Raw genomic sequence first — 25,663 nt, 5'->3', positions numbered from 1 at the left:
TCCCACAGCCGGCTCCTTTTGTGTTACCATCCAAGGTCACGCGGTGACTGTCTCTAGGGTACGGAGCGGCTGAATAGAGGATCGGTAGAAGGAGGCTAACCTGTCCTTCAAGAATCATCTTTATCATTCATCCAAAGGTGCACACACATGGCAGGATGGTGTATTTCAAAATGTATTTCTAGGACATCTGTTTCTCATTCAACTTGAAGTTAGTGGCTTTGCTTAATAAACAATGTATAAAATGTGTATCTCTTTTGGTAGCAGAAAAATATTGAAATGTAAAGCTCTAAGAATTTTAAAGGGTATGTTTATCTTCTTTAGTTACAGATGATGTGATACTGTATATCACAGATGACCATGACAAAAGTTGGGTCTGGAAAAGTGCAAATGCATTGAGTCGATGCATTAACAGCTCTTAAAAGTGAAAAAGGCAAATTTTGTTTGTCTATAGCGAAGATGGTGTGAAAGCTTTCATTTCTTTGAATCAGACATTGAAAAACTTGAAAGGCGATACTACTGGGACTATGTCTGATTTTCATGCGTGAAAATACAAATGTGGCGTGAAATGTAACACCTTCAGAGCGCTGACTCGGTTTAAAATGAACTTGGGCATTGCCAGCAGGACAGGTGCAAACCAGCGACAAGCCTCTACAAGCAGCCCCTAGATTTCTCCATAGAAGAGAGTGGACAGCCATAGTTAATGCGTTCGGATTCACACGTTTTCTGATTCCTGAACACACAGATCTACTCTACATTAAACAACAATAGAGCTGTGATGATATTTTGTGATAGTTTTTTTTTTTTTTTTTTAAAGCCAAAATCCTCTGGTGCTCAGCTTCTTGAATATTTTTTAGTCTGTTTAACAACTGAATTTAAAACAAAACCTACAATCTCATCCGGCCTTAGATTCAGTGTATTATTTCATCTTACATAACTCCAAGAATGGTGTCCACCTTGTTTTTTTACCACTGAAAAGAAATGCAATCTCATACATCAAAATACGACCACTGATGCGGCACCCCTGGAACTGGCTCCATTTAACCCTTGTGGCCTTTATGATACAGATGCCCACATATTGTCATACGTATAGGCAACAGAAACGGTGATTGACGGGGGAGAGGACGGGGAGGGGGTCAGTATGAAGGAAAGCCTCTCAGGTCTGACAGGATGACAGCTCCTAAAATGAGCATCTGTCAGTGGGAGATGAAGTGGAGGCCTGTGGGGATCTGTAATAGACAGACAGGACAACCTGTCTGAAAAATCTCCTCTAAAAGTTTCTCTATGGCATCATTGATTCATGAAAGGAAGATTTTTTTTGCTACTTCATGTGTCAGCGCCAAATTAAACCATCCTATCACAGGTGGAGTTATGTGAGATGTAAGGTACGCTCCAGATACTAGAAGGACAGGTCACTCTTCCTTCCTCTACAGCATCCTGTGTCTAATGGCAGCCTTCCCTAGACACCTACAGCGTGACCATGACCTTGAATGTTGGCAGAGGATACTAAAAGGACAAAAGAGAAGGAGAGAAAAAGAGAGGAGATAAAAAAGATGGAGGTGATGATGACAAGAGATGGAGGGATGAGAGAATATTAGAGAGAGAGCCCTCCCCCTGGGACATGAGGAGCATTAAGAGGTGGCAGAAAATGGCTTGTGGCAGAGACAGAATGGGAGCGAGAGAGAGAGAGAGAGAGAGGGAGAAAGAGTGGCTGAAGAGAAAGAAGGGTGGAGGGATGGAGAATATTAGAGCATGTCCTCTAAGGCACAGCAAGAGCTTAAATGCCACAGCGTGTACGCGTCTGTGCACGTGTCTGCACCTCTTGGTGTGTGAGTGCATGTATATCACGTCTGTATGTCTTCAACCTCTCCATGTGATCAACCTTTGTGTGTGTGTATTTGTCCATTCGATAGAAGGGAGGACCCCTACTGGGATTATGCTAGCGCAGAGAAGATGAGAGGATGCATGTGACCAGCCTGCAAAGAACCACTGACAGCATTTGAGGGGAAAATTCTTCAATCCATTCTCCACCCGACATCCACCACATGAGCTTATAAATGGTTCCTTTTGAAAACCGCAGTATATCTGCAGAATGTAGAAAGCTGCTGCCACTGCACAGAGTTACCATAATGTCCATTATGCATATGTCCTGTAGCTAGAGGGCAACATTATTATTAGTGAAATGCGACTGTTCAGCTGTTACAGTGATGCTAACTCAGTGGTAAGTTAGCCGCGTATTAAAGATTTAATGTGGGAGTTCAGGCGAGGCGCTCTGTGAGATAACACCCCAGACTGATGAACTCTGGGTAAACTGTGGCTTTTCACTGCTGGATAACACAGGTCCACAAACTTAGCCCCAAGCCTGAGGGCATCTAGAATCACCAAGTGTCAGTATGTTTGCCACAGCCCACAAGTGAGCCTCAGCGTCCTGCAAGGAGGAGGAACATGATGAGGAGAGCACACAGGACCAATTTTAAGGTTCTACTGCCAAAGGAAAACACAATACAAGTCGAGCCTTAATACTTTCCTACTTAATTTTGCAGCCAGTTAGCGAGACCACTAGTTATCCGATGTATATTTTGACTGAAGTGCTTTATAAGGCATGCACATACCATAAATACATGAAATGTGCTTAACTAGCAGCCATGCAATAAAAATATTATGAGGATAATTAGGAAGGGAAGTGACTATAGGAAGAGTTTAAGAGTCAATTTTGTTCAGCTGAATTCATTACACACTATTTCAGCCCTCCTATGAAAGTAATTAGAAAAATAAATAAATCTCAGTGGAGAAATTCATTAGTTGGACAAGTCTCTCCATTAATCCAACTTTCCAGAACATTTATCAGGTTCCAGGCTCACCTACATAAAGCCAAGGTGCTTCCAGCTCCTTAATACACTGTTGCAGTTACTGTCAGGGCCTTTAACAATGATTGATCTGCCTTACTCAGAAATGGTCAAACAGAAAGAGCAATAGCTTGATCATTCTCCAGCTGAGCAAACTGTTACTTCCGAGGTGAATTATACAGGCCTTTCCTTTTCATTTAACAGTTTCAAGAACCCACCAATAGGTTCCCTCTGCTCTAATTTGCCAGTAGTGTTGCTATTTTCAGAGGAAAGTAGCTACTTGCCACATCAGGTCATACATGAATTTGCATATTATTTTTTGCAGCACTTCCCATTCTAGTGGAAGGAGGAGGCTACAGTTGTTTTGGAAGTGTTCTGGTTATGAACCTCTCTGGGAAAATCAGTCACACTAATATATTGTCAAGTATTTCTGAGTCAACACAATAACAGCGGCGCCTGTGTTTGCAAGATTTGTCACTGATAACTCTGCATACATTATGTCAACAGGGGGACTGAAAACTGACTCAATCTAGCACAGTATTGCCAAGTTGAAAACAATAGTTGCCAGGATCATGTCTGAGGTGATGCCCAATCTGACTCATTACAACACAATCAGACTCATGAGTGGGCTTTATGTAGAACTGACAGGCACCAGTAACAGACTTATGACGACGTGAGGAAGGAACTGTCTTTTGGACTGAGATAAAGAAGAACTTTCAACGTTTTCACCGTTGAGATTTCGATCGATGAGGCTGAGGCAAAAAAATCACGTAAACATGAAGTTAAAATATAGTTTGTGGTATTGGTGTGGTGTTTAAGATAACTGTTATGATTGAGGCCCCTGCTTCTGGTAATTTATGCACCCCCGCTGTCCTCAGATTGGATCCTGTCAAAACATCCTGTATTCTCCTCCTCTCTGTATCCCATTAAGCTTCAATAAAAAAGAAAATACTTCATCCATCACAAGACCTCTCCTCAGATTTCTGCCTTGCAGGGAACCCTTTCAAACTCAGAACGTGACACTGAGTGGGGCTGTTCCTCTCAGGTGTTTGTTCACAAACTAACCAATGAATGAAACACAAATCTGCAGGGATTTTTCCTGCTTTTGTGAAGTGGAGCCGAGGAGCACTGTGACTTGTCACCCTCACCCATGCTACTATTGATTCAGGCCTTTGCAGCTGTTTTATTCAAACTCAGACAGTGTGGCTGCATAAATGTAGTTTAATAGAAGAAGCAGTGTTTGACAGACAGTACCAGAAGCAGGAGTTTTAAGGAAACAAGTAGGTGGTTTGAAAGAATAAAAGGTCAGCAGTGTAATTCCCACTTTCACATTCTAAATGCATCTTCTAAGTTAGTCATAATCATATAGTAAATATAATGATTAATATTTCTGCTCAATCTTTCAATTTACTGGGATTTGTAAACACATTTGTCAAATTTATTTTCTTCCTTGATTTTTAATCTCACTATTGTTAAGAATGTAATTGCACCACATAGCGACCCATAGCCCGCTTGACATTTCCATAACTGGTACAATTTCCCATCAGGACAATGAGAAATGAGACCACTCTATCTACGGTAGGAAAATGAGGAGAAAGGAAAGTTCGCGACACGAATACTAAAAGGTTGTCTTTAAGTGGTTTATTCTCCATGTGGTCTGCAGGTCATAATGTATTCAGGTCACACAACTGTTGTTCAGGCACCGGTTACTGCCACACAATCCCATTATGTACCTTTAATCTTAGCATAAATCATCCCTGCCATAGTTAATAATATCAAAACTTTATCACACCAACGCCATTTGTATTACAATGCATGCAGAGCGATTATTTTGTCTGATGCATATTGCACATTTCTGCAGGACCTTTCATCCTTTGCCAAAAAAATGTCATACTGCATTTGGCTGCCAGAGGAACAGCCAGACCCTGCAGAATATGGAATTAAAAGCTTCAGTTTTCCCCCCTCCCAATAAGGCAAATGGATCAACTACCATCTGAATGATAAAATGATATAGCTGCAACACATCCTGTTTTCTTTTTCCTCCCTTAAACCCCCCCCCCACAGGCGCATAGGTTCCATCTCAGAGGAGACGCAGCGGTGACATGATCTTTATCTAATTAAATCAAGGTTTAGTTTAATTTCCTGAAAGTTAATGAGAAGTTTATCATCCGCGTCAAAGCCCACTTTCGCTCGCTAACAATGTAGCGAGTCCTGATAAGGTGGAATGCACGCTCGCAGCAAGGTGAAAGATGAGACTAGGATCCGCAGAGAAGCAAAGGCAGTATTAGTATTCTGCGCTTGTTGGCAGGCCATGTGTAAAGCGGAGAGCAGCAGCATCTCGGCGTATCCCTCCCCTGTTTGCTCTCCGCCACATCAGATCAAGCCCTACACACAGCTGTCCAACTCAGTCAATAAGGTGGGTGGATGCCTGGAACCTGCCATGGATGACCTTAAAACATCTTTGATACCTTCGCCCATCAGCAGGAGGGATGGAGGTGTCACAGTAAACACTTTGGCAGCTGATATCACCAAACAGGCCCATAAACGACTGCAAAGAGTTGAACTTCCTCACGTAATGCTAAAAACAAAACCAACATATTTTATATTCAATTTCAGTACTACTTGCGAGGCCCTCAGTATGCTTTTGTCGTTTTGAGATATGGCAGGGGAGAGGAACGGAGGGATAATTTGCTAATGGTTTCTGTTCCTTTGCCTTTTGGGGTATATATTATTAATTCCACTTTAGTCATACAGTTATTCATTGAGTAGATAATTAATAGTTGGCCTTGCAAAAAGATAGCTAATCCAACTCCAACAGAAACAGAGTAAAGGCTTTTACTCTCTCAGTTACAGTCTAATTTAAATATAGTTTTACATGTTGAATAGCTGTCCTGAAGAGCGTTGCATTTCTTCCATAATCACAAATAAACAATCAAAGAAATTTGCAAGTGCATCATTAGTCAGTTCATTATTTCATGTAAACATGTCTGCAGACGAGGTCAAGTCAATAAACCTTTTGTGCGGTTTCTCACGGAGCCCTGACCCTCATTAAGAAGACATTGAGCCAAACTCCACTTCATTGTCCATCAGTTCCACCTCTCACCTTTCCTCTGATGATAGTCTGTTTGTTTGATTGATTATTGACAAGGACTGACATCCATATCAGTGTTCGATATCCAACGCACTTTGTTGTGTTGGATATCGAATCACTGAAAAGTGCAGCAGCTGCCTGCAGCCTGGAAGGCAGCCGCTTCCCCTGAGATTGAGGATTTTATAGGTTTAATATCAGACGCAAGCCTTTTAAAATCCACCTCTCCATTCTGAGTCCCAAGACTCCCGCCTCCCCTTACAAAGCCCAGACTTTAGCATGATTGAAACTGCCACATAAAGCTCCTGTGTACACTCATATCTCAAGCACCTGCATATATACATTCCTGAGTCTCACAAGAAAATCCAAGTGGGTTTGGAGTAGTGCTGTTGCAAGTGTCTGTCAATTCAAATAGGAACCATGACTGCGCCCGGTCTACATAAGTTCTCCAACCTAGGAGAGAATATACAGTACCTTAAGTTTTTTATGATCTGACATTGCTTTGGCTAAGGTTTGGTAAGGTTTAGGAACAAAAACAACTTGGTTAGGTTTAAGAAAAGAGGTTTGTGGTTTGGGTTAAAATTGCTACTTTGTTAGGGTCAGGAGAACTTGGTCGTCAGGAACTTGGTCGACCAATGATGGTCAAGGGGAAACAATCAGCAGTCTCCTGTGCCCATCCACTCCAACCTTGTCCCTTTATGGACTTTGTGCCTCTTTAATAACGTCACACTGTTTCCTCCTTTGCTCCCAGGTGACAAAAGTCATAACTCCTACTGCTACTAGCACATTCCATCTCTTGAATGCTCGGTATTTGCTGAAACAAGTGATGCTCTTGTTTTCCTTGGGGGAAAAAATTGTCATGCAGATAGTTTTACTTGGAGCTTGAGATGATCAGTCTCTGAGATATCTGCTGCCGCCGTAATACAAACCAAAACCAAACTACTGTAATTTACAATGTGGTTGAACTGACTCGTTCAAGCTCATTGAACAAGTGGATATGAAAATGGAAGCATCCAGGGATGGTGGAGGAGAGAATGAAACAAAAACAGTAACAGACAGTGGACACAAAACTCAATCCTGTGAATACGAGATGTGATGTTGCCACGGTGATATGCCACTTGTGGGAATAACTGTGAATGCAATGTGCCAGATAGACATATACAGCTGCACCAAAGTAATAAAAGGGATCACAAAACCAAGACATCACTCAGTCTTCAGAGGCTCGGTTGGTCTGGCCTTTAGCCCCTCTGTCAGAGGGAGTTTTATGTTTTCATTACTTCATCCAAGCAGCCCCATGATGGAGCTCTCCCCAACTGGGTTACAGTCAATCTATCAGTGATGTTATTTCAAAAGACACTAAAGTAAATGGAGGAACCAGATCATGTCATTTTGAATATTGTCTGAAATATCTTGCAATGCATAAATGCATTTCTTTGAAAGTAGGGAGGGGTGTCTGCACTCATGCATGTGAGCTAAATGTGTGACTGACACTATTATAGCTCATTAACTGCTGTATTTTATGTGATAAACATGTTACATAACAGTACCTCTCAGCTTGGTTGCAGCTGTTTCACCAGTCAAGGTATTTTTCATTCATTAGTATTGATTTAACCTGAAGGATTATTTGTCCCTTTACCTTCACTTTGACTGTGCCTGACCCCCAACATTAAGTCTAGCCATGTGCATATCACATAATAATCACAATGACAACACAATCACTCATATAGCCTACACATGGTACACATTACTCATGCAAGTACATGCTTCTGTGCATACAGTTAAATGCAGCTGTGTCCTTGAATGCAGTATATACTGATAAGAAATGAGGAGAGGAGAGGAGAGGAGAGGAGAGGAGAGGAGAGGAGAGGAGAGGAGAGGAGAGGAGAGGAGAGGAGAGGAGAGAGCAAAGTCCTACTGCTTCTGGTCCTTCTTTGATGCATTGGGGCTTTGAAGTCAATACTGATGCAATTTAGGGCCAGAGGCAGAGACCGATCTACAAACCATTTAATTAGCACCTTGCCATGGCTCCTAATGTGAGAGAACCTCAGTAACAAAGCCAAAAAATGTCTCCACCTCTCTGATTCACTCACAAGAAAGACCAGACTTTATTAGAATATTTGCCTGGCAAAGCTTAAAAGAAATGTCTAAAAACATTTGGCAGCCAGAAAAGAAATCACAAGATGATCAAGGTATTTTGAAATTGAAAAAAATGAGCTCCAAATATGTATTTCAGCCTCTAAAAACTCTATGGTGAAATCTATATTCAGATCAATACTAATAAGAATTTTCCTCTTGCTTTTATTTTTTTCATTCCCTTTCCATCCATATCTCACTTTCACCTACGCTCTCATGCAGGAATATTTCTCCTTCCCTTCTTTCCTGTGCCTGTTACATCACCTGCGATCGTCCCCTAATGATCTCATGGAAACTGTGAGCAGCGAGCGGCGAGCTGGTGGTGTTGATGTGTTTTTTTAGGGACACTGTGTGGCTGTCCCATCCCAGGAAACAGAAGCCCAGTGGGGGTAAACGGATCTGAAACCTGGCTTAGCAGATGGTCCCCACTGTGCTGAGTGCGTTGATAAGCAATTAGAAGTACAAACATGACACGAGTGACAACAGCATATTCGTAACGAACCTGAGACCATATCTACGACCGGGTCGGACGCTATCACAGGAGTCATGGGACGGTCAAAAAAAAGATTGAAATATGAAACGTATAATACAGGAATGCCTACACATGGAAAGCTGGCACTCAATCATTCAACCTTGTGAGGCTCTGCATAGCACAGGAGGGAGGTGTTTCCCATCAATATAAAACATTATGTGACAGTTGCCTTTTTGTTGCTTCTTAGGTCAGTTTTAGGAGGAGTAGAACCATATCATCTATCTTCCACCACTGATGCTGCTGCAATAATAACCTGTCCACCCTATAAAGCAGAGGTAGGGATGCAGTCAGCCCCATCACCACTGATCCTTTCACTCCCACACTATCTCTCTCTGTGTGACTCAGACCTGCTGATGTATAGATGGTGAGACAGACTGAGAAGAGGAGGAGGCAGTTCCTGCTTCACAGAGCAATTGACATGTAGCATATAAAGCCTACACCAAGAAAATGTTGAATGTTAATAATGTGATACTTTATCAGAGCCCACGGGGAAATTCTCTTAATGCTTAGCCCACTCCACGGAGTTTGGAGCACAAAGCGCATTAGAGAGCGACACCTATGGAGGTGGAGGGGATTTAGTTTCTTCCTCCAGGTACCCCCCAGGTCAATTTACCACCATTCAGTAGCAGATACTGAGTTATCTTTCGCTCGTACTGTGGACCCTACGACTGAATTCACAATAAAAAAGGGCTTTGGGGATATAAGAGAAATGCTCCTTTGGCCTTCAAGCTTCTCAGTGGGTCTGCTGGTACGAAGCTGGCTGCCAGCTGAGCCAGCGAGAGCACTGAGACACAAAGTAAACAAAACTTGCACTTGTAACTAAGGACCACTCAATTTAGCATCTATAGGGATCTATTTTAACATTTGCAGGTACATAGCTAAAGTGTTCAATGTGCAGCAGGAGACTAGTTAATTAGCTGTCTCCATAATAATGCACTTCTGCATTAGTGGGAAAATAAAAGAAAGCACTTGTTCAATCAGCTGTATTACAACCAAAGGGATTTAGATTCTTTCTAATCTCGGTAACGTCCCCTGCCCCCTAATTTTGTTTTTGGAAAAGCTTTAAGAAATGAGCCTGGCAGTGACAGCGGTGTGTTAGATGCGGTTGGATCAATGTGATGCTGAAAGTTCTGATCCATTAGGTGTGCATCATCCCAGAGGCACTGAGTCACTCAGCACTCCACCCCGAGACGATACCAGGCAGCCATGACAAAGATGAGACAGGGACAGAGCTGTCTCGGAGGTGACAGGGGGCTCCAAATGACAAACATGAGAATGTCTGCATCCTCTCTGACTGCTACTTAGGTCTCTATCTGTCTGCACGCAATTTTCTGCCTGTCCATTTGCCTATTTCCCTGTCGACTGCTTGCTCTGTGACTGTGTGCATCTATCTGTCTGTCAGTCTGTGTGTCTGTCTCTAGCCTGCAGCCTAATGTGCTTGTGACTCTAAATGTAATCTCATTTCTAACTACCCTGTCACTCCTCAGCCCGAGGTTTCAGCAGAGCATAAATAATCACATTGTAAAAAGTAAACAGAATATCATTACCGCAGTCACTTGCTTGCTCAAGGAGGGCCATATTTCAATTATCTAATAGCATGGACTACTTGTGTAAGAGCTACGGCAGGTTTGTTGTAATTAGCTAAGTGATTTTGGATTTCCTTCCGACAGACTCCAAGGGCAATGCCACCAGAGCTGTTCACACAAACAAACTCTCTGAAACAAATTATAAAATACAATACTTTAACTTTTTACTTACAACATACATTTTAGTTACAGGGGTGTGATTTGATTTGTGAAATTTTTTTTTAAATGAATGTGCTGAGTCTTATAGGCCCAGACTAAGGGAAACCAGTGATCGTTGACTGTCCCCACAGCGTCTCAGACAAATCGCCTTGTAAGTTACAGGTGACTTTGATCTAATAAGGAGAAGGCCGGGTACCCAGCTAAGTGAAACATCACTCCTGTGTCTGCTCTCTTGACCTTTTCCTCCACAGAACAGTTTGAGGGAGGGTGGGACAGACAAAGGACACGGGGGCTGCAGCGAGAGAGAGCGAGTCCAGGTCATCGGCTCTTTAGCAACAGAGGCCCAGGTGGCAAATGGATGGGTTAATAGATGGGGGGAGAGAAAGAACAAGCAATGATGAGTCATCCAGCAGAACGGATCAGAGTTATGACGGGCCTAAAGGGCGACTGCAGGGAAAATCATTCATGAGGACAAATTGAGACCAACCCTTTCAGAGATGTAAAACTCTCCCCAGTGTGCAGCAAATTTAAAAGAAGTGGAATGCAAATCAGTTAAATGTAACAGAGGAGAGGTTCAACAACTTCACTACATGATGTATGATGAATAGTGCAAACTACTTTTTTTTTCTTTTTTTTTTTTTTAGCCCTGGTGAATATTTCAAAGAGCTCTAGCTGTAACTCTAGTTGTTTCACACGTCCTGCACTCTTCATCTACTCTTACTTGACAGAATTCAAAACGGAATGTTTTCCAGTTAATATAATACAGTACGCTGTGCCTGTATTTATATATGCATGCTCAGATGTGCAGCACTATGTCTGTTTGCCAAGTGAGAAGGCAGCGTGTAAATTTCTACCCGCCGAAACGATACATCACGATGCAGGGCTCCCTGTTGCTTTTCTTTCCTCCTATGACACCCTGCTTTCCTTCTCATCCCCTCCTCCCCCTCCTCCTCCTCCTCCTCCTCTTGCTTCACTCCTCCACCGCTCAATGCATGACTTGTGTTTCTTATGTGGCAGCAGCCCAGAAAATCCAAGCCAGCAGGGCTGACTTCACACAGCTGACCAGTGGACATGGTATGGAGAACACATTCTAAAATCACAACTAAGTCCAGTGACATTTAGCACTAAATCAAAGCTGGAAACCAATAAAAAAAATATATAAACAAACATTTATCATCGTATTAAATGGTTTACAAGAGAACACACAGATGTATTCATACATCATATACTTAATATAATTATTTAACTATAATATCTACAAAAAAAACCCTACAAAAATAACATAACATTTTCATTAATGCACTGTCTCCTCAAGACTTTGGCCGGCACCGTACACATCTCTCTCCTTTAGCTCCCTCCACCTCACCCTCCCTGCTGCAGTGCTTCTTCCCCGTGGTCCCTCCGGCATAAACAGCCATTCATCACCGTTCAGAGGATTTAAGTCAATGCCAATTGGATTGCTATCGACTGAACTGATAAATTATGGCAAATGACAAATGAACAAGCTTTGCAGTTAGCTAAACTCAACAACTGGGAGAAACAGGAGGGAGGCAAGGAGACAGCCCGGAGGTTTCAGAGGGCACCGAGTTTGAGTGAAGAGAATAGTTGCAAACTGGCTCAGAAATTGAGTTTCATTATGGAGCAACACACTGCTGGAGCAAAGTGTCATGTCGCCGAATGCTGAACAGAGAGATGAAAAATTTATAGATTTGTCCGTGTCCACTGCTATTAATTTAAAGAGAAATTGGGTTGTGAAGCGTGTGTGGAGAGAGACAGTCTCTGCAGCTATTGATTGCCTATTTCTCACATCAATGTGACAGATGCTTTCTTAGACAGACACATTTGACTGACACCATGGGAATTGACAATTGACACATATTACTGTTCATGGGTCAAAGGTAGATGGTCATTTATTGACAGCAGAGTCATATTATGCTGATTGGATGATATCATGACATTTGTTCTCCAAATTTCTGTTGTCCAAATGATTGGTTAGCAAACTATTAAACATTTAGTTAAAAAGGTTATTGAAGTTTGTGATTCATGTAGATGAAGATATTGATTTTCTGTGCAAGGTAATACAGTTTATTGACTTAAAACAGTATTTTCTATGATTTTGAATATTTTTCCATATAACAGAATATACTGACATATAAAAATATCATAAATAATAGTGTGATAACGATTTCAGCCCAGTCCTAGTTCAGGCTCTACTTTCATATACGCCTGTATGTGTGTGGGTGGATGTGTTTATCGTAAAGATTTCTCATTGAGCGTTAGAAGCACTTACACATACTGCTCCCCCTGGGTGGATAAAACACCATGCTTCCTGTTAGTTTTATGCCAAGGGATGAGACTATTGTCACAGAGACGCGTGATGCAGGAGATGGTGCCGCGCTGACAGCTGTATCCATGCTGAGGAGTTTACTGACAGCAATAAATTAGTTCCACGCACTCAACAGGGAAGCGTAATTAGGCAGCCCAAACAAACACGCACAGACATGCATTTACACATTCATGCGTACACACAAGAACACGTACACACACATGCACACATAGCACAGAGAAACATACAGGCAGACACATACAACTCAGAGATGCAAACAGACTCTGGCGGTACCCAACAGCTGCTGTAAAAAACACAAATATGTTTATGTAAGCCCAAAGGTCTGTGAGTACAAAACTGTACTCATACAAAGAGGTAAAGACACACACACATACACCGTACCAACATAAACAAAGCCAGTCTAAAAAGTAGAACACTGTAAATGACAGCTGTTCTCTGCGCAGGAAGGAAGGCCATCATGGGGAGAGAACACATTCACACTTATTTTCTCCACAACAGGACGTTTGAGGACACATGGAAACACAATGGAGTGTACCCACAGTGTCCTCGCACACTTTGCACAATCTCCCCTTCTTACCTGCCAAGTCACATACACAATGTAAGCAACTGTTCTCACACATGAGGTACAGGATGGAGAAAATGAGGGGTAATCACAGGGGGAGAAAGTGTGAGAAAGAAAGGTGTGCCTCCCGTCAGAGGTGCTACTGCAAAATCTGTTTTTGTTTTTGATTTTTAAAGGAAGCACGCTGGATTTCCTACAGATGCAGTTGGAGTAGTTACAGTTAGAACACATGTGCTGTCACTCTACTGCAAAGCGAGACAGATGTGTTGTATTTGCAGATGATAGGGGTCAATATGCAGAGTGCCATGCAGTGCGTGGGTGGACGGGTAGGCAGAGGGATGACCATAGGGTTTATGGAGCGGGCCATGCGAACAGATGGTCCCTGGTTGCCACCCAAGATCCCATTAAGAAAGATGGCAGGGCTGACCTATTTCTGGACCCACCATGCCGTGCAAATCCACTGCACAGAGAGATAGGGCGAATATCTACATTCAGAGGTTATAATCCTCGCTGTTTTTGTTGGACATTATGGGATTACATACGTTGTTACTATAGAATTAATGCAGGAATCAATTACAGGAGATGCTGCGGTAATGGCGCAAGAATTCAGCCGACTCATATTTCCAGCTGTCCAGCAAGTCATTTCCTTGGACAATGTGCCCTTGAGTGCTTAATGAGGTTTCTCTACTAAGCAACTGGGGTGATACGGTTGTCAAGAGACCGATGAGCCATCCGCTGCCAGACCAGAGGTGCTCTGTCTTTCACCTATGTTCCACATGCGGTGTCTTTATGTGGACAGCTGTCTCACGGGACTAAGAGAGACGAGTCCCCTTCTTAAGCTGCAGCTGGCACTTAGTCACTTAGTTGTTCTCTGCTCTGCGGAAGTCCCCACAGATGGACGTTTTTGCCTATCAATGCCAGCAGAGGATCGTGTTCGATTGCGTTTAAGTTCATTACCGTTCATGTTTTTCACTTTGACCCTGAGCTTTGTGTCAAGTGAGAACTACACTGGATGCAGGTCATGTGTGAATGAGGTAATAAATATTTGATAAGGTGATATTGTAGAGGTGATGGGTTATACAAAAAGCTGAGGACCCACACAGAGGCGCAACAGTGGCTCCAGCTAGCATCAATCATTTCCCCTGGTATTTTATAAGGCACATAAGGTGACACAGAGCCTAATCGAAATTGGATATATGACTCTGTGTATGTGTGTGTGTGTGTGTGTGTGTGTGTGTGTGTGTGTGTGTGTGTGTGTGTGTGTGTGTGTGTGTGTGTGTGTGTGTGTGTGTGTGAGATGGTGGTTGGGAGGAGCTCATGCCTGCAGCTTACAGAGGCTATGATCACACAAAGACAGGGGACTTTGACAGATGACCAGTCTGAGGAAACGATGTATTATCGGCACCTTTGTCTTGTGAAATCACATAAGGCACATAAATATATACACATAAATTCACACAAGTGCCTGTGTGCACCTGCTGCTCTGTATTTACTGTTATTACATGGTCTGAGCAATGCCATGAGCCATAATAGCTTTCGACTCTCGCAGCCTATGGCTCAGCAGTCAGACTTCTTTATAACAGGAACCCTAATGAGCAGAGTGATCTGTTTCTCATGCAGCACATGTCTGGTCCTAATGGTTATGTGGTGTGGGTGGATGTGTGTTCATTTAATCCCTTTCTCATCACAGCAAAGTAGTTTGGCAAAGTCACATTAGGCACCAATAACAAAACAGGCCTTGTTCTTCTCACCCCGGTAATTCAGCCCAGCGTGGAGAAACAATATGGGGGACTCCTGGGCCAAGATGCTGCCACAGATGGATTTAGATTTGTCTGGTATTTCAATAAGCCTGGGGGTACACTTGATCTTTCACTAGCAGTGAAGTCATCAAGGCAAACAAATGAACGGGGATAGAGGGCTCTGCCTCTATGCCTACCAGAGGTTATCTGTCTCAATCTGCTTTGGCTCTTCCACCTGGATAGAATGAAGCCTGCATCAAGCTTTAATCCCACCTCTGTGTGTGTGTGTGTGTGTGTGTGTGTGTGTGTGTGTGTGTGTGTGTGTGTGTGTGTGTGTGTGTGTGTTATTTCTGCTCTGCTCTGCCTAGGCAGACACCCCACTACACAGCAGTTGCTATGGTTACCAGCCAGGTTCTGTGTACACGGATACTCATCGCAATTTTGATCTGCAGTGAAGCTCTGATGGGAGAGCAAGAGTCCCACAAAATCACCCACCCACACACACACACACACACACACACACACACATTATATACATACACATTAGCATACTTAGACATATACACAAACTATCTATATGTGGAGATATGCTAAGATACATGTATTCACAAATGTACACACATTCCACCCACATGAAGAGCTTCACACATTCATTCACCTACACAGAGCATTCTTCAGTACACATTGTGCTGCATGTCATTAGACTGTGCACGTAAGCAAACACAGCCTGGCGGCCAGAATGATCAACCCCACCAGAAGTAGCACAAATCACAGTGGGTGATAGACCGGGATCTCTCTATGCCTAGAAACCCCTTTAAAGCACCATTGCCTTATTTCTGACTGACTCTCACACCCAGTCTCTGTTTCACTCTCCATATGCCTGTCTGTCTCTCTCTTGGTGTGTCTGTCTTTCTCTCTCTCTCCCTCTCTCACTCTCACACACACACACACACACACACACACACACACACACACACACACACACACACACATATTTACAGGGCAGATTGGGAGCGCTCAGTCAGAGCAGAAGATGAAAGGGAGAGGGAGCTGTGTCCATGCCAGAGGAACTGTGCGAGTGGGAAAGTGATGAAAGAGAGGCTCATTTAGTAAATTGACAGCTCCCTTCAGGATTCTTCATCTTCTCCATGAAAGACCTGAATCCCTCTCAACTCCCAGCTATTCTCACCAGGCATGAAGAAACTGTCACATTCCAGCAAACATTAACAATGACAGTGTTAGTGTTTTAGTTTGGATCTGTCTCTCTCCTGACTCCCACTGCTGCCTCATTCAGATGCACAGATGCACAGTGGATGTCTGTGCAAGACAGACATACTGGTGGTAATACTCTGATGCAAGTTAAGATGTAAAAGGAAAGTTAGACCAGGCAGAATAGATGTTTTCAATTTCAGTTTCCTATCTAGAAAAGTGACGGATACACTAATGCACATTCTTCTTGCACAAACCAGACCTGAAATTTATTATCAGTTACAGACTGTTGTCAAGACCCTAAATGAGAAAATCGCAAACCTGATAAAGACACAGACAGGCTGTTGTCAGGGTCATTTCCCAAGTATATACTGTATATTATCCAGTATAGAAACAATGTGGATAACTTGCATGGGCCCCAGTTCTAATCATGCACGTGTACTTTTTTAATAATCCATGCAGCTAAGAGAACATGGCTGCAGTTAGAGGCAGCATGCTGCTCATAGCTAACTACTCAGTGGAGTTAAGTGGCAGACATCTTGCTAAGCAGCACGTGAGAGATGGTGCTGGTGGAAAAGGCTTTTAGTTTTTAATTTTAATAATGTATTCTGCTAGAGTGATGCAGTTCCATGAAGCAGCACAGGACAGAGGAGAAACTTTTAAATCAAATGTTCACCATGTGTTTGTACAACCCGTGCCCTTTTTAAGAGCAGTGCGTTTGGGATATGTATCCTTGAAGTCATGCAAGTTACAAGGCACCACAAACAGCAGCTAACTCAAACTAACTAACTAAAGCAATATGGGAACAGGCTGAATAGCAGCAGAGTTCAACCACTGCAGATACACGAAGATCTGGCAAAGAGTAGCAGAGTGCAGGAGAGATTCTGAGGGCAGAGTGAGAGATGGAGCTGAAGGAAGGAGGGTCAGTAGGGGAGAGGGACTGTAATTCATACCAAGAGAAAAGCCACAGTGACAGCCTCTTACCTACTGCGCAAACACCACATATGCTACCTCTCGTACTTTGGCAGATAAATCTCCCACTCACATACACATAGGCATGTGCATGCACACCAACACACACAAATACACACACACACACACACACATTCATCGGTTCAGCTGGCAGCAGCTCAGCAGAGTGAGTTACAGCGTGCCGCACATTGGCCATTGCAGCAGAGAGAGGGCTGGACAGTGCCAGCCAAATATCCAGCTGAGGTCCAGTGGGGACTGAGCAGCCGCTAGTTTCTGTGTGGATCAAATTAATTGCCCAACAGTATGTCTCCGGTGGGACCTGTATACAACAGGTGAGTAAATGTGTACATGGCAGTGGATTAAACAGTGGATACACCCAACTTGGGTGTGAAAACCAGTTGCAGACTGTTTGCCTGAGGAGGGTTGGGGCAAATGATTAGTGTAACAAAATTAAGTTCTCATGGATTTGAATGTTGAGTGATTGAGTGTGTGGATTTGGTGTTTGAGATATTTATTTCTACTGGAACAAGGAAAACCTACCAGAACTCTGCCGGTGAGTGTCTGAGCGGAGATCATGACACCAGCCCAGTCTTTGACTGAAGTCATCCATCCCACCTCGCTGGCCGGTGCCTCCTCCTTCTCATCAGGACCCTTTAGTGCCTTGTCTGCTGTCTGATTGTTGGCGGGGTTGATCACCTTCTGAGCCTCCTGGAAGAGGAAATAATAATCTGTATTAGGAAATAGAGCAAGATAAAAATAGGACCATGGTCTGCTTTAGGGAGAAGGAGAATCTAAAGGGGGGAAAAAAAGGCATAAATGTGAAGTGGCATTTAACAGTGAGGAGATGAAGATGTCAGCTGTAGGTAAATTTAAATGTAAAAGAATATCATCAAGAAGCTAAAATAAATTCATCATATGAGCACTACTGTAAAACAGCATCTTTCTAGGTAAGGCTTCATACGCCTCAGCTCATGCATGGCCACATTCATGACAAGCTACAACCTCCGAGGGGAAAAAAAAGACCACGGATTTCCGCCATCACGCCATGATGGCATCCATCTGCTATATACTGAATGTGTGTGTGTTTGAATGCATGAGTGTTAGATAACGACAAAATGTATATGCACATTCGCTCATGCAATTTGGCCCATATGGCTCTGTAAGTTAATTGTTCCTCAGGGTAGAGAGCGTAAGACTATTGTTCTCATTCAAGCCTTTCAACGTTCCCTCTTGTGTCCGACTGAGTGAGCAGAGTTGCACGGCAGTTCATTGACATGCTTTGCTTGGCACAGTCACTGAATGCAGCTGTTCCTCTCCAGCCGTCCACTCACTCCTGATTTGACACAAGCAGGCGCTCAGCTTCCCTGTCCTTATGGCGAAAAAAGGGAATGAGTAGATTTCCCTGGGTTCTACAACCTTGGAGGTAACAAAATCCTACAGTCACATGTATCACACACACACACTAGCACAAAGATGCAGAGTTGAGGTTTGTTTATGTCACCCTCAGCCTCATAAAACCATAGGCCAAGTGCTCCTTTCCAAGGAGGCAGGCTCGTATTACCGCAGGGTACATATGTAGCACTTGGAATGCATTTTACAATGTCCCTCCAACGTCCACAGTGATAACCAACAAGTAGCCATCAAAGCAGATTACGTGCTGTGTCAACAAAGTGAAACTTGTTTCCCAGTACTATACGTGTCACATTGCTACAGTTTGTTTGGATGACCTCCATAACATGCAAAAATGAAGATGCAAATAAAAATCAATGGTATTTACACTGGGTTTCTTTTTGTTTTTACGCCTGACACGTTTCGTTCCAGTAACTGTGTGGGGCAACAAAGAGATGCAACCAAAGGCCAAGCAACCACCAGGGTGACCAATATGTGCCCACATGCAACACACACACAAAAAAAAAACACAAAAAAAAACAGACTGCAACTTTAGTATTTCTGCAGTCCTAAAGAACAGCACTATTACAGATGAGCCCAAGAGAGTGCTCTGTCCATTTCAAGAGGATTGTCTGGTCAAATTGGATTACATTTCATAATGATATGGCATGGACACAGCTGCCATTTTCCTAATTTGATTCCAACCCCATAACAATGCCAATAAACTGGCCTTAAAAAATCCTGACTTGGTCATAAGATCATTATCTGCTCCTGCCATTGGGCCTCTCAGTACTGCAGTGGATAATTCAGTTACATATGCTTTATATACTCATAAAGTAGCTCTGTGTTGGTGGGACTCACCTGTCGTGAGTAAGATTTGAGCATTTAGTTTTGTCTTTGGAAGTCACACAAAATCAGCACCTGATTATAAATGACAGCTACTATAGCTGGAAGCAGGCGGATCCTCAAAGATTTTGGTATTAAATTATAATGTGTATATGGGAGACAAACCCATTAACCCCCCACACAGAAAAAGTGAGAATATTATTTGACAACAAAAGTGAAATGAAAAGGGTGAAAGAGAAAGACACGGCTCGAAAAGTCTATTAGCCGGATGTCGATATTGCTTGGTACAAAGTTGAACGCTGTGTTTGCTCTAACAGATGTTAATTACCTTCCACAACCTGTGTTCAATTTCTAGCTTAAGCCAAGAGCTTTTCTGTTGTGACTGCTGTTTCAATCAAACAGAAACCAAGTTATATTAGTTTATTTTCTATTTAAGTTTGTTTTTAAGTTGAAAAAAATATATATGTTAATATTGCCGCGTAATGTATTTTGTGCTCAAACAAAATCAACATTTTAAAGTTCAGGCTCATGACAAAACCTTATATGAAGTCCTGTTGGCTGGAAGCTGGAGGACATGGTAAGCTGTGCATGATTTTATATATATATATATATCACACATATATATAACTGAACTGAATGTATAACTGAATGTGAAGACTGCATGACTAAAATTCTCTCTTCTCTCCCAACCACCCACCGGCACCACCCATCATCCATACTTCGGTACTCACTTGACTACGTACCCTGCATGAGTCTCGCCTGTCACATGCTGCAAATACTCAGCAAAGTGTGTACGTATACGGGTCACTGTGCACAGTGATGTCTAAGGTTTCACTCTGATTGGCTGTGTGCCTGCTCGATAGCACTCCAGGCATGTTGTGGTGGCGTAGTATGTGCTAGTCTATGCCCAGCAGCTACTTCTCAGCCAGGGGGCCTCACATATACACACACACATAACACACCACATCACACTAGAACTACTGTAAGTCACGCAAGTTGCATCTCACAGCTCACATTGCCTGCTTCTAGTGCTTCTCGCTACCGTTTACTCCAGATTTGTTTCCAAGCATGTCGTAAATGTTATTCCTGTCAGAGTAATTTTGTTGTAAGTACTGCTAACTGACTGACAGGTTCCTAGTGCTACAACACATCAGGGAAACACCAAACCACAATGTCTTCATGAAAACAGACTAAAGCATAGTATTGTACATTACTTTCCTTTTAAATGTAACAATGATTTCAAGATACAAGTATGAAGAAGAATTTGAGTCAATTGTTTTGTACTTGTTTTAACATAATGCATACTCTCGGTGTAGACACCAGGTTAATCTGGGAATGTGCTCACTGGTACACACCTGAGCATGGAGGCTGCAAGACCGCATTCAGTGGCTGTGATGTGTTCCAGTGTGCGCATGCGAGCATGTGTGTGGTGGAGGAGAACACATGAATAATGGATGCAGTCACAAACTGATGGTCGGGCAGATCAGAAGAGACAATGTAAACAAGCAATTGCTTCTAGTTCATTTGAGTGGCCGGCGGTAGGCCTAAGCCAATAGAGAGAGAGAGAGAGAGAGAGAGAGAGGCACTGAAGCAGCCTGCCATGGGAGAATCCATCTGCTGGCTATATATACACACCTGTGATGTCAAACTGAGAGAGAGGCAGGCAGAGGGGGAGACAGGCAGAGGGAGAGGGGGAAAGAGGGAGCAGCAGGAGTTGGTAAATGATTTTATAACCAAACTCAAAAGGGGACAAAATGATGTGGTGAAAGAAGGAAAGATTTTTAAATAAGTATGATATCAAAGGAAATGGTGTACTAATGCAGAAGTACGTAGAAGACAGTCATGCATGAGAAGGCGGTGAACTCATTTTTTTCTTTTTTTTAGTTTACAACCTAATATGCTCATAAAATTAAACCCCATCAGCCATTCAAGCTTTATACATTCAGTAATTACCTCTCTATACAGGGGTTTTCATTGTTAGTAGCAGAGTCCGCCATGTCTCTGCAGGACTCAAATTGTGGACTGGAGGGATTCACAGGGAATGATGCATTTATGTAATTCAGCATTAACACACGCACCATTTTTATCTCATCGGTATCAGCCAGTTCAGTCCTCCACAGCCATATCAGAACTGTATCAAGTTACTGCTTATGCAAACCAAACATTTCCTGCAAGTTCAAAAAATGTTCAACCAGCAAAAGATGAGGTTGTGAAGCAGACTGTTAGATTAGTGCTGTCACTTGTTCATCAAAAATGCTTCTACAAATTAAGGCAACGGCCCTTTTCAGCATTTTTTGCTCACAGATGAGTTTTAAATATTGCATGGGAACACAGGAGCAAGAGGGAGAAGCCACAGTGAGCTGTTAAATGAAGGGCTGCAGGCGTTAGGCTGCGCAACTCCAAATTTTCGGCAAGGTAAACAACCTTACTGCGCCCTGCTGCTGTGTGAAAAACTATTTGCGACATGCACAGCATGAAAACAGACTGCCGATGCAATTATTATTAACAGACGTCCCTCCAAAAAAAACGGAATTTGTGTAGTTTTGCTATAAAAAGATACATCAACTGCTCTTCTGCTGTATTTCTTACAAAGTAGCTGTTTCCTGTAGTATTAAATCACACTCACTGTTGCCACCACTCATGTGGTAAAATCAACCAGGACTCTACTCACTATAATGCTCCTTTCCAGCTCTATATATTTATTCTGGGACTACACTAGAGTAGTTTTGCATGATTCACAGTTCAAAAAAAGTCCCATCCATTTATCTGAAAGAGCCCATTATGCAGACGCTCAGTTCAGTCTCTAACTGAAATATGCAATATTAGCTCTGGCCACCTTATGAGGCCTCCCTAAAAGCCCACTTTCTTCTGATTGGCCGATTCTCATTGTGTGCTATAACGGTGGAGTTCATCTTTCAATCACAATCAATGTATAAAAGTTTTTCTATATATGCTCCTATTAATATTTGTAGCGTGGATAAAACGCTAATTGAAGTTGAAAATGTCTGCTGTCAGGAAATACCAAAGCTAACGTAAATCTGCACTGTTTGTATTCTGGAGTACATTAAATACCTATAATACGACAAATAGAATTATTGTATGCATTTACACTGGTTCTTGTTAGATTTACACATGTCCCTTTTTTTAGCTTTTATTTACCTTACCAGTCTTTTCTATGGACCTTGACATGCATTGATGATCTCATTTTATATGTGTATTTAATCAGTTACTGATTTTGTTATAGGCATATTGTGAATGTAATGTTTCTTTACCAAATAAGTTAGTGACAAAATTAATTTTCACCTGAATAAATAGAAATACAAATGTGATATGGGAGGTGGGACAAAGGAACTGAGCAAATTTGAGCTCTCTTTTACAGCACATACAACATTTAGCAAATCATAGATAATTTATATCGATGAAAAGTGGTGATGTAACACCTGTTAAAATGTCTATTTAAAAATGTAATGTAGTTCATCTTCCTAGTTCAAGAAACCTTTTTATAACATGACAGATGAACACTGTTAATATTAGGATTGTACCAATTAACAGAACACACAGGGGATGCCTGGTAATAATGAGCAAGAGAGAGGTGAATAAAAAATTGTACAGGAAAGAACACAGAGAAAGACTGACAGTGAGAAGTCTACAGGACAGGAAGACAGAGGCTAAAGGAGATGAAGAAGGACACCCAGTCAAACGAAGATTCGGAGGGAGGCAAGAAGATAGAATGACAGAACAATAAAGCAGAGGGCAGAGATAATGACAGAGAGACACAAATTACAAGACATCAAGAGACAGAGGACACTGAGAAAACACAGGACAGACAGACAGAGAGGTGGAAAACAGTGACAGAGAGACAAAGATACTGCAGGACAGGGAGATAAACAAGTGGGTGAAAGACAGACAGCGGGGCAGATAAGGAGCAAGAGAAATGGGAAGTGAGAGTGAGAGACCAGAGACACAGTGAGAGAGACAGAAAGAAAAGACAAGAGAGAGACAGACAGAAACATGCCCATGTGACTCCGCTGATCTAACAGGACTTGGCTTTAGCGCAGCTGTTCCTCCGGCTTTCGTCCTCATCGCTGGGGAAAACTCTATTCCAGTGTGAGGTGCTATTTATAGCTTCACCCAAGGAGACGTTAAACGAGTGAATCTCATAACACGCTCTGTTCTCCATGTTTGCTATTTTAATGCCGGTACAGTTACCCAGTGTCCCTGGGTTACAGACCTACACTGGGTCACATCGAAAAGGAAGAGGGAGGAAGAATAGGAAGCCTCCTAACATACTAATGACACACACACACACACACACACACACACACACACACGCAGGTACAAAGCTAGATCTGACAACACTATGAGAAAAGGTTGTTAAAAAGAGTAAAAAAAAAAAAGGTGTTATTTATGTGTATAGGTCATGCTTACTGAACCATATAGAAATAAAGGGGCCATAGCAAGTGACATGTGACTACAGTGATACATCTCTGCTACAAAGAAATCCCCACAGCCAGTGCCACAAATGTTATTATGATACAAACATTATTGTATATCTGTAACACTCATCACCCATATTCCAAAATATATTACTGCAAAATGAGATGACAAAAAGGACAACAAAAAAAAAAAGAGGAAAATTGTGATTTGAGATGGGACTTTATGATCCCGAGGTTAGGGGCTTACCTAGGCTGCCATGTGTTTGGTTTAGGGATGACACAGGTACAGCCTGGAATACAATCTGCTCGGGATGACACCCATACATGTCATCACTGTGAGCACGTTGTCGCCACACAAATGTCATTTACAGAAGCAGTGTAGCAGCAGAGTAAATCTGCACATGTGGCACAGCAGATACTGTGAGTACATTTTCCATATAAAGAGTAAAGCCACATTTATTTGAGAAATAGCAGTGAAATATTGAGTTATATGTGAAATTGTTTTATGTGCTAAGGTTTATGCTCAGGGGTTTGAGTTCAGCACTGTGAAGAGAATGAGCTCAGTAAAGCCACGAGTCAAAACTATCCAAAGACTGACAAATACAACATCACAACAATTTGAGCACTGCAGGCCAAAGCAGGATTAGACGATTTGTGGACACTGAACTAAACAGATGACATCCACAATGTCGGCAAACAGGAGGACAAGCCAAACGGTTTGCATCTCTCTGCATCACCGCTGGACAGTACACCCATCCACACGACAGGGCAGGAGCTCATTCCTCAAAATGGCTGCACTCTGTGTATGCTTTTTGTCCCAACTGTGACGTCTCCTCGGCTAACAGAGAGAAACAATGAGTTAGTGATATGAAGAAGCACAATGTAAGCCTGCCAGCGCACGCTGTCTAAGATGTACATTCTTTCATGTCCCTCTGTTCAAACAAAACAGGACAGAATAAAGGCACATCCACATTAGTGTTACTTCCCTACGACTGGAGGGAAAGTAAAAGAAAAAAAACTTGAATGTACAGTCCTGTTGATTCATAATGCTGTACTGCACCTCTTCCATTGATACAAAATTTCAAGCCCCAGTGGTCCGGGATAAAAATAGATGACGCAGGGAATTGTGGGAGATTGAAAGGTCAGCACTTGTCATCTGTAACGTCTTTGAGTTTTATCATTTTAATGTCAGCAGATAATAGACGGCCAGTGGCTTAAATGAGGGAACACTAAAGATGTAGGCTATATAATAAAAGAACCCAAATGAAAGTCTTTCATCAGAACATTTCTGGTATAAAAAGCCTAGATAAAGAGCAGAGAAAATGAGCTAATGTATTAGTGTATCTCTACTTCCCCTAGATGCAGTTGTTTGGAGCTTTAACAGTCAGGAGAACCAACCAAATAACATAATCCACTGGTTTCACTTGGTTTACTATGTGGCTGGCCTCAAAAATCAATATCATAATTTTCTTTGCACTGTCCTGTACTCTAAGAAACCCCAAGAGAAGGATGACAGCACATCATTGGAATTTGCACTCTGACAGACAGCTTGTCGCCTCCTCTGCTCCACCTCCTTTCTTTCTACTATATTTGACTGCAAGTACAGATAATTGCCCCTGTAATCACCACGGAAACTGGACATTAAAAAGATTTACAGCCTTGGACACACAGACCACGAAAACAAATAAAGAGGCAACATAATTACTTTAATGCAGATGTAGGAGTGAAAATTGAACAACTTACAGTGTAGGGAAAAAAAGTGCAATTAATGGAAAGTCATTACATACAACAACACACACAAATCACATCCTCCTCCCCATGT

The 25,663-nt window shown here is 42.4% G+C and overlaps 1 protein-coding gene across 17 annotated transcripts in view; it reads right to left on the bottom strand.

Annotated features, from left to right (window-relative positions):
• The window catches only part of LOC130181198 (calcium-activated potassium channel subunit alpha-1), a 153,366-nt gene that overhangs the window by 98,638 nt on the left and 29,065 nt on the right, over window positions 1–25,663 (bottom strand). For all 17 annotated transcript variants that reach the window (XM_056395103.1, XM_056395110.1, XM_056395109.1 and 14 more), the window contains exon 2: window positions 17,711–17,878. In XM_056395103.1, the coding sequence (XP_056251078.1) occupies window positions 17,711–17,878 (168 nt within the window). The remainder of the gene's footprint in view (window positions 1–17,710; window positions 17,879–25,663) is intronic.

Source organism: Seriola aureovittata, chromosome 14, assembly GCF_021018895.1.
Source record: "Seriola aureovittata isolate HTS-2021-v1 ecotype China chromosome 14, ASM2101889v1, whole genome shotgun sequence".
NCBI classification, from domain to species: domain Eukaryota; kingdom Metazoa; phylum Chordata; class Actinopteri; order Carangiformes; family Carangidae; genus Seriola; species Seriola aureovittata.
Note: the sequence above shows the minus strand (reverse complement) of the source record. Positions and strands in the feature narration are given on the sequence as shown.